The sequence below is a fragment of the Pundamilia nyererei genome, unplaced genomic scaffold (assembly GCF_000239375.1).
Source record: "Pundamilia nyererei isolate P.nyererei 1_Seehausen unplaced genomic scaffold, PunNye1.0 scaffold00068, whole genome shotgun sequence".
Classification (NCBI taxonomy): domain Eukaryota; kingdom Metazoa; phylum Chordata; class Actinopteri; order Cichliformes; family Cichlidae; genus Pundamilia; species Pundamilia nyererei.
In genome coordinates this window covers 2028326-2038877 of record NW_005187469.1, presented here as the reverse complement: position 1 = coordinate 2038877, position 10552 = coordinate 2028326, and the positions used below count along the sequence as shown (strand labels likewise).

At 39.1% G+C, this 10552-nt stretch overlaps 1 protein-coding gene across 2 annotated transcripts in view; it reads right to left on the bottom strand.

Annotated features, from left to right (window-relative positions):
* prkcaa (protein kinase C, alpha, a) overlaps positions 1 to 10552 on the bottom strand; it is a 140321-nt gene that overhangs the window by 50796 nt on the left and 78973 nt on the right. For both annotated transcript variants that reach the window (XM_005736288.1, XM_005736287.1), the window contains one exon: positions 10202 to 10330. In XM_005736288.1, coding sequence (XP_005736345.1) covers positions 10202 to 10330 — 129 coding nt within the window. The remainder of the gene's footprint in view (positions 1 to 10201; positions 10331 to 10552) is intronic.

Sequence of the window (10552 nt, the reverse complement as noted above, 5' to 3'; positions counted from 1 at the left end):
GGGGGGGAATGATGATATTTAATATTTATATATGTGACAAACTGTGTGTCTGAATTTTAGCTCTGCTTTGTCCACAACATTATAGGTTTGCACACTACTTATACGAACAAGCACCTGAAGTGTACTTCCAGTCCTGACCAGTAGGGGGCATTCTAGACTGTCTAATTGAGCTTTGCAGGCACAGAGCTCACACACACACACAACTGTGTGCCACAAAACAAACCAGATATGTGAGTAGTCTTAAATTCTGAGTGAGTTTTTTGCTGAGTTGTAGAAATCTGTTAGTTGAAGGGAAACTACATTTGAAATGAAATATCAAATATATAAACACCTTTGTTGTTTTACACCTGGATGGGCCTCCATCTGTAAAATGTTGCATTTTATGTAATCTTAGCATGATTTTGCATCTTCTAGTTGTCTCTTTTCTCATACGATGAGTGCACCTTCTGTTTTCTCTGCCTCAGCTGGATTTCATTATTGATTTTCTCAGTTGCACTGTTAGAAAACTTGCTGCACACTAAACGCTAGATGACTACTTATGAAACAGACTCGACCTACTTGGGCCAAATAGCTGTGATAGTTTTTGTTGTTGTTGTGTAAGTCCAAGTGAGCTGAAAACTGCATCCGTGTGCAAATATGCATGTTTCCTTTCAAAAACCACTTCTGCCCATTTCTGTTCTACAGACCGTAACAAAACCAAGAGCGCAAAATCCAGATAAGAAAAACCAAACAAGCAACAACTGATGTGATGAAAAGCAGAGCCATATGTTCAAATGGTGTGGAGGGAGTGTGCACATGCTGAGAGGAGGGAGTTGAGGCAGGACACCGACAAACACACTGGGAATACCAATGACATGACTCCTGGGAGTCTAGCAGCACAAATCCCGGAGCAACAAAGTTCAGCTGTTTTCCGAGGTCCGGAGAGACACTGAAGGAAGGAGAGAGTCTGTGTGTGCATTTATGCATTAATAGGACAGAAGCAAGCTGCACAAGATGATTTAAAGCAACGGTTTCAATGCAATCAGGAAAACCTCCTCCAGAACTTCAACCAAATTTCCATTCATGACTGTTTGTCAGCAACTGTTTGTTTCAGAAAAACGAAGCTTTAGGTTAAGAAGCCAGAACAACTAAACTTACAATGCAAACAATAAAAAAAGGACTATTTTTTTAGTTATATACATTCATCATTACGTTATCCATGGCTTCAGTTCTGCCCATTTTTTAAAATATCCATATAATGCACTATTAAGACGTGTGCCTACTCTGGATGCACTGGATGCAATTACTGTTAGTGTATGCTGTAATATTAGCGAAAAGGGAAAAGTGAGATCAATAGAAACACAGACAAAAGTCGCCACTGAGTTTGGTTTCTTAGCCTGCTGACTTTCCATGCTCGTAAACAAAACTTTTGACTCTAATTAGATTCTTTCCCTATCGCAAGGATTCAAAGACAGACAGGAAACAGCAGGGAAGTGAAGAGAGGCCGCTGCAAACTGTAAACAGCTGCTTCTACTTGCCTCTTCTTGCTGATTTTGAGTGATTACTGTAAATCCTCTGATTACAGTATTGAAATAAATAACTTAAATTTGTTTGTGATGACAGTTTAGTCTAGTTTAGCTTAGCTTTAATCTGGCACAACGGTGTTGGCCCAAATTTGATTTTTGATCTGTTCGGTTGCTGTGTTTGTTTTTTTTAATCCCCCAGAACCGCTGGAACAGCACTACCTCCACGATCTACAAAGCTATGATTCACAAATAAAGAGCGTATTATAAGAGAGTGTGCATGGATATGACAACAACCCAATATTATGCTGTGGTAAGCCACAGTCTTTCAAGTCTTTATTTACTTTGCGAAGCCATCTACAGAGACGCACAGACCCTTGTCTTCGGCTGAAGCAGGATGACCCGACTAAAAATTAGGCCAGCCATGTTTGTTCTTCACCTCCTAGTGTAAACACTGTGTGCAAACCCTCCCTGAGCAAATGTCCCTTAAGTGTGTCTAACTCTGTACCTTGAAAGCCCGGTATTTACAAAGTGGCCTGAAAAAAATGTAATGTAATCTTGCACAAGCACGCCACATAAATTTGAATGCCTGTGCTTGTTACTACTTTGATGAGTGAGGATATTATCTCAGCGAATGCAATGCATTTATTAAAACTTGAAAACATAATGGGCGCTAAAAGAGCTGTGAAGTTTGTTTCAAACGATAATATATTCATCGTACTGTTCAGATTGTGCATATCTTCATTACAAGGACATAGCTGTACAGCCAAAGAGCTCACTGCACAATCTTCAGGCAGGAAACACTGCTGGCCCAGTGGCCAACACCCTGCAGTGGAAAAACGCTGGCAAGGCTAGCATCACAAGTGCTGTCAGCTGCTCCATCTTAGCTCTGATTCACTGGGAAAGTTTAATAGCGGGATTTTAAAGTAAATTTTCTCTTGGCAAGAACTCGTTGGGTTTTCTGCAGAATGACTCAGACAGTACAAAGAAATGGAAATTACTCGAAGAAAATGCTGCAGAGTGGATGCAGCTTGTCGTTGGGCAGTTCTGGCGTAACCTCCGCCAGAACTCAGACAGAGCTTTGATCCGACCCTAACTGTGCCTTCCAGCAAGGCCTCTTTGGATTCACAGAGTAAAGTCTTGTGTTTAATCATTTCGAATGAACAGGTGAGGGTGAACACTTTAACCAGAATGGACTTTTATTTTGACATTTTACTAATTAATTGAGTTTGATCACTGAGAAGAAAAGGTAAGAAAGGGGATGTACTACAAAACTGGTGGAACACTGTGCAGAATATATTGGCAAACGAATATCCAAAATGTGACAGGAAAACTTTTAGAAACCATCAGTGTGCACAAAACTGCAGAGTGACTATTACTATAAGCTATCACTAATACACATACACTGGGTCACTTCATGTCTCCTTGGCAACTTGACCATGAACCCAGAAACTACATACATGCTTAAATAATTTGTATTTTCCTTTATGGTTGAAGGGCCAATGAATTTTAGCAGTACTGTCAGGCTCTCATTTGAACCTCACGCTGTCTATTTTTGGCAAGCATTATCAGGATTGAGAAAACCACAAAAGCAGAAACAGGAAAAGAAAAGTGCAAAAGCAACTGCAGCTCCATCAGCTAGAAGACGTTAACAACATCGAGGGTGAATTTTTTTTCTCGATTACTGTAAAGTGTAACTACACCTCCAAGGTTCAACAAGTCAAATCTGGCTTCACTGATCCACCCACATTTATAGCCTCCGCTGCCAATCTGACCTACACACACCTACAATGCACCTACATGTAAACTCCTACAGCAGGTATAATGTAACAACTAGCAGAGGCACATTCGAAGAAAGGAGACACAAAAGTCTAATGGGAAAGTTAAAGCAAAGATAAAAGGAAGGTGAGGGGGGTGGTGAATGATGCTAGTTTGAAGAATTGGGTAAGTCAACATGGGAACCAAACTGAAATGTAATAATTACCCAGAGTTAAACTTGTGCTGTCTCTGTAGAGTAAATATCTGGTTTTATATTTGAAAGACTAAGAATGTCTAATGTACTGTTGCTCATTACTGGCATTCTTTTCTTAAATCTACTGACTAACTGACCCCTACAAGACCAAAACTAAGGACACACCTGCTTGAATGCAATTTGTATTATTAATTTAATGTTTCCAGGGATGTAATCAGTAATCAGGTTACTCATATGTCATTCATAACTATCAGGTTATGAGACAGTCGGCCTCTGCAGAACATCCTCCAACAGTCTGTCTGGAGTCTCCTCTCAGTGTCAGCTGTTTACTGCAGTGTGAGCAGTGTTTTGAACAATGTATGGGCTGCATTATGTATACATATATATGTATTATGTGTATCAGTAGCAAACTAACAGGAGAAGATTAGGAGCAATCCTCAAACAAAACACCAACTAGTAGGAGTATCTTAAAGTCTGGCAAAAGTATGAAGGGAATTCCTGTGAGTTTCAGTATTTATATACTGCTTAGATCGATAGATGTAATGATAAGAGTGAAGCCAATTTTTAGTCACTGACTGAGTTATTATGATCGCAGCGGGTAAAAGTACATATTGTTGAAGGATGAAATGAGGTTAAGCGTCCCCAAGTGATACTTCAGAGTCAATTTGCTAAGCCTGAACCGAGTTTGACCCCATTCATTTGTTACATTCGTGCACAGTAAACAAGCAGAAAAATGAATGTACGGCAAAGGGCTCTCTACCAAAAGACTTCTCCAACTCTGGAAAAATTTGCAGAGAATCAATGAACAATAAGGTTGCTGAAAATAAAAAAACAGGAGGGTTGTTGTTGTCTCAGAGCCAACTAACAGAGGAGAGCTATGTGCAGGAATAAGAGGCAGAAAACAAGGTTAGTGGGTTATCTCTGTCCTTCACCAGAGAAACAGATCTCGTTTTGTCTTCCTCACCATATCCCTTTCTCTATTTTGCTCCAACTGACAAAACACACTCTAACAGCTCATGCATGTTTCTGCAAACTGCACAAACACCTCTCGCTGGTATGAAATGACTCATTTTATTCTTCTTATTATTCATATTGTTATTATTACTCAGGTTTATGTGTGACTTCATTGATCTGCTTAAAGCACAGCTGCTTCCCTTGGCATCTATGCCACTTCCTGTTGAACATTTTGGCTCCGGCCAATTTCAAGGAAATTGGAGAAACTCTTCAATCACAGCACACTGTGTAAGAACTCTAACACTAATCATTATCCACTCACAGGAAATCAAGTTTTCCTTCTCCACTTAAAGGCACCATCGCACGCTACTAATTCTGCCCATTCCAACTCTAGTCATGTTTTACATGTAAGAGCAGTTTTAACCAAGCTGCTGATTTGTGGGGCAAATGTATATGAAAAAGCAAAAACTGTGAACACACACAGCTGCATCTATTTTAAAAAAGGCCTCTAACCAAATACCCTCATTTGAATAAAGGGATCTAGGGAAATATGTTGTGTATATTAAGAACAATAGAACGAGTCTGACCCCCTCCCAATTACAGGAAAAAGAAAAAGAGAGAAAAAAGTGAAAAAATGTACTCAACTTCTATCTATAAGATGTACTTTCCAAAATGTTTACAACCTTTTTTTTTTTAACATTTAACAACAATGTAGGGAATTTGTTTTATGAAGCTTTCAGAAGATATACCTACTACCTACACACCAGTCTGTAAACACTCATATTTCTGTGTGGAATGATGCATGTGAAAATGATGTGGACTTTATTGTTCCCAGCTGTCTGCTACACCTTCTCTGTAAACTTTTTGACTGGCTGTAACAGGACTCTGTTTGGCAGGCTGTCTGCGGGGCATCTACAGCAGCTAATGTAATCAGCAATGCAATCTGGCTTGAGTGGGCTGCAGGCTGGTACAGCAGTTCTACAGAAATACACCTACACGCAAACACACATGCACACACTAAAGCTAACCAGAGATCACATGCAAATTTGAACTCACCGAGTCCACATCAGGAATTTGATCGTATGTGCCTCGGAAGGCCGAGAGTCAAATGAAATGCAGCTAGAGGTGATAATCGTGGTTTCCTGTTCCCGATGTAGACACATGCACACTCGTGAGCTCTTAAACGCATGTAAGCTTAAAATTAGCAGGCGTTTTCACACACAGTGCATATAGTATGTGTGAAAATGTGCGAAACAATCCACCTTTTATTATCTTGAGATACGCTGGCAGTGCAGATTTCAACAAAAATGAAAGAAATACTGGACTAAAATGCTTCTGAAGGAGCTGCGGCCAAAAATGCCAGCAGGATATTATTATCCTTTCTTGAATTTGGCAACCAGATGAGACTGAATGTGCAAAAGCGAGAAGGAGCGCGAGAAGCATAAGAAGCAGAGCGATCTTGAATGAATAAACCTAATCTTGGTTATTCATGGGTATAGTTGTACTTTATGTTTTATGTCACACTTTTTTTTTTGCATCCAAATGATTAATTAGAGTCCTAAAATCCCAACGCTTAACCCAGCAGGTAAGTGTATTACTACTATAAACTGCAATAATTCTACTAATAGTGCCAAAGGTCAAAGCCAGGTATTTGCATTATCTTGCATGAAATTAGTCCACATCCATCATAATCATTGATTTATATTGGTATATAGGTATATAGGAGGAGAAAAATGACCATCTGCTCCTTTTTCTATTTTTAGCCAAGGAAAGCAAAACAAAAAAATGAGTACAGTTGTGCTTAGATAACACTTAGATAAGCACAGAAAAGATATAACCATCCAATTAATTTTGTTCCTCACTCAAAACATATTCCCTAACATTTGCACCATTTCCCTGCCAACGCTGACCCTGTTTCTTCTAGTGTTAATTTGATAAGTGAATGTCAGTGAAGTTCAGCAGGGACTTGTAATGCACTGACCCCTTTTAGCCAGTTAATTCAGTGATTATGTGTGGCTGCTGTCAACTCCCTGCCATCTCTATTGTTCTAGCTAATGTGCTAATGCATCATTTCAGCCAGGGGATTTACAGCATGCCTTGAAATACAACACAAAATGGGTTCCTACATGACACACACACTGCTGGGTTCTTCTTTTTTCATTATAGACTGCACAGTTGGGCAACTGTTCACTGTCTACAGTGCACTATTTTTATAACCTTTTACATAAAGAGCTGAAAATCAATATTAACCATTCCTTTGCTGTCTTATATTTTGCACAGAATGGTATAAAAACCTATTTTTGCTCCCCTTTATTCTTCTACATTTAGCATCATTATTATTAAGCTGGTACAAACTGTCCCTGTTGATAACAGAGTTTTGTTCAGTAATGCACAATTAGGACCACACATCCCAGAACAGCTGCATACTGAACACTGAAGAATCTGCACAAATGGCAGCATCTAACACCATCTAACAGTGTTCATTTTGTGCCACATTTAGTTGTGAATGTAACAGCAAATACATTTGACAGATTACGTATGAAATTATCTCAGCTTAGCTACAGCAGCTGGTCAGACATTATTTGCTCTGAAAGGATTATTTTATGCTGTCTGCAAATACAACAATTGAAAACTGAAATGATTTGTTATTTATAAACGAAAACACTTCATCTTGTTGCATGCTGTTTATATTTGGAAATTGGCTAGCCCAGTCATGCAAAAGACAAATAAACACATAAATTATATAGAAACTGGAGATTATCTTGTGATAGGATCACTCTAAAAAGCAAAGAGAGAGAAAAATTGGACAGGAGGCCTAAAGTCGGAAGGGGCTTCAACCCTTTTGACCCCTTATTTCAGCTTTCTTTACTCAGTACTCATAAGTAAGACTGTAACTGTCTTCAAACCCAGCATTCATTTTGATCACTACTGCACACCTGGATACAAAGTTTAATAACTTTGTCTTTTATGGTTGTGAATTATTTGTAGTCAGACAGTTATGTATCTGTCTGGTTGGATATACTGTGTTATTATATACTTTGTCAAACACAGACACAGAGAGAAACGCAGATAGACTGACACAAAATGACACCAGCTGGTGGAAAAAGTAGGAAATAGATTTCGCAGGAGGTCAAAAACCTTTTTTCTTTTTTTTAACAATCCTGTGCTCAAGATGTGTCATCCTGAGTAGGGATGGCAATCCTTGGAATTGTTACTCTGCTTGCATATTAATCCTGCTTATGATTCCACTTCCACTTGCACTGCAATCAGCTGATTTCAGTTCGTGTGTTAGTGAAGAAAAATAGAGCCGCAGTCTAAAGCATGAATATTATCAGTGCTTTTATTTTCATAGCAAACACGGACGAGAGTGCAATGCTAAAGTGTAAACTGCCTTCAAGGCAGAAACAGCTGCATTATGCTGCTAACAAAACTATGACTCTTTGCACAGAAAGCTTGCTAACGCTACGCTAACCAGACAGTATGCTAATGCTAAGCTATCCAAGAGCCCAGAGTCATGTGAAAGCTAAGTGAATGCCGACCCCAGCCCAGCAGTCAGACCCTGAACTTCAACAGAAATCGGGCTACAACCTCCATTTCTACCTGTTCATGTTTCTGCTGTAGAATCACTGAACCGATCGCGTTTAAGTCTCTTTGTGCTGGTTTTTAATTTTGCTGTTTTTTGGCTTTGTGTTCATACCTAAATACTAAGAGAAAGATCATATGTGTGTTCTCATTACGGTAGGGATTTTTTTTTTTTTTTTTTTGCGTAACAACCCCAACACTGATCACAACAAAGAGGGAAATACCTCCAACATGCACAAACAATTGACCACACAGCATGCAATTAATTTGCATAACTCTAATGTCTTTGATATGCTGCTTAGAGTTGGTGTTGACTCTCAATAAGGAATTGATAAGTGACATTCATAATGGATTTGCTATATTTTAGTAAGTTTCCATCCTTAACCCTGAGACATTTTTATGTGTAGAGACAACTTACTGCATGATGTTGAGAGACATGAATCTTTATCCTAGACTGGTGTGACACTAAAAATGACAAAATCTTGAGCTGCTCCTCATTTGTCATGCCTCAGTCTTTTCTCCTGTCTGAATGACTTCTTGGCAGGCACCCTTCCACTGAGACCATTTATGATGAGCCTTCTGTCAACAATAAATGGATCAACTTAAGAGCCAGATGCATCTCTCAGGTCCTGTCATGTCTTCTGGACTTTTTATTTCTTAAAAACATGATTTTCAGATACTCAGAGTCTTTATGTCTGACACATCTTCTTTTTAAATGTTTTTTTCATTCAGTTTTATTTAGATAAATCATAAAAAGTTGCCACGAGCCACTTTAAACTGTAAGGTAAATATCTTACAATAATTCACCGAAAACTACAACAATCAAACGACCCGCTTTGAGCAAGCACTTGGCGATAGCTGGAGGGAAAAACTCCCTTTTAACAGGAAGAAATCTCCAGCAGAACCAGGCTCAGGGAGGGGCGGTGATCTGCCGCTGAACGGTGAAGGGTGATGGCAGTAAGACGGGACAAACAGCACACAGACAAAGACTTTTAACCTTCACTTGTCCAGTTTCCTCAGTTTTTTTTAAAGACACACTCCATAACATGCCAGGATATGGCAAGTTTTCAGCTAATAGCTCTTTGGGAATCACCTTGTTGGTGCAGTAATACTGTTTCAAGCCTCTCAAACTGTGTTGTCTTTGGCATTTTTCATAGATTCAACAAAATAAATGAAAACAAATTATGTTCTATGCTGACAGGCTGCTAGAGTCAAGACTTCTGCACAGTACTGTATCTTTCTCACCTTGCTATTTTTTTGCCTGCTAACATAATCATAACAAATGGCTGCAAGAAACAATTTCCCCTTCAGAAGGTTTATGGAACATGTCATCAATATTTAATATATTGCACTAAGGAAATGTTATCAACAATATATCACATCTGTTAATAAGCTTAACAGATGTTTCTTTAAAACCAGATGCATCACCAATAACAGCCAGTGACATGATCATGTAAAGCAGCCTTCAAATGAATAATAGTGAGACATATAATTATAGTGCCATGACCCTGTTCACAAGGAGAACACTCAGATCCTGTCTGTGTGTAATTCTGACTGGACATAAATTAATAAAATCAAGCCTTGAATTTGCTTTGCAGAGACAATTCAGTTACATAGAAAATCCAGCAAACGCAGAGCGAGTCGTGACTGTTTAAATAAAGTATCAACACAAGGCCTACGCAGCAGACCACACACACCACTGCAGGACTACATATTTGGTTTGGGATTGCCTTCCAAATGTGTCGAAACTGTGAATCGTTTCTTACAGCAGAATGTTAAACAGGAGAAACTTTATCGATTTATGACCCAGAAGCGAGCAGGCTTTTGGCATACTGATAGGCGATAGTCTCAAGGCTAGTTATGTAGCTAGAAGTTCGACACAGTGCGTCAGATGCAGGCCGAGTTGAGGCAGAATTAATGAGGATGGTTCAATTCAGGTAATGGCAGCGGGGATAGACAGTGAATGTGTGTGTGTGAAAGTGGGCAATCAGAGATTATTGACAATAAGGGTAAAGTGTTGAGATTGATCCACGCTTGCAATTGAACCAGAGCAATAGCGTCTGCAACCATCTATACCCTCATCCCATTTGATGTGGAGTGACACATTAGTATAAATCTGTCGGTTCAGGTACATCCCCTCTGCATTATAAGCTCATTTCATTAAGAGTCTATGAAGGGTTATGAGGCCTACCTGTGACCTGCAGTTTATCTCCGCTGACCTCACACTTGAGAAAAACACGCCCCCTCCTTTCAGTGTAATCAGTTCCACACAGGCTGGGCACATTCATAACACACTGATTATGGACATTCATATCGCAGGCTGGTGGGACAGAGGAAATATAAGATATCAGAGAAAAGCACGTTTATACATTATGCATTTGATTCAAATCAATCAAAGGTGACTGAAAAAAGAATGAGCGCTTTCTCAGAATTGACTGACATGAAAAAAGTATATATTTTTTTTAAGATAAAGATGCAAAAGACATTTTTTGACTTATCTGTACATTTTGCTGTCCATCTTTTATTATATATCTATCTATAT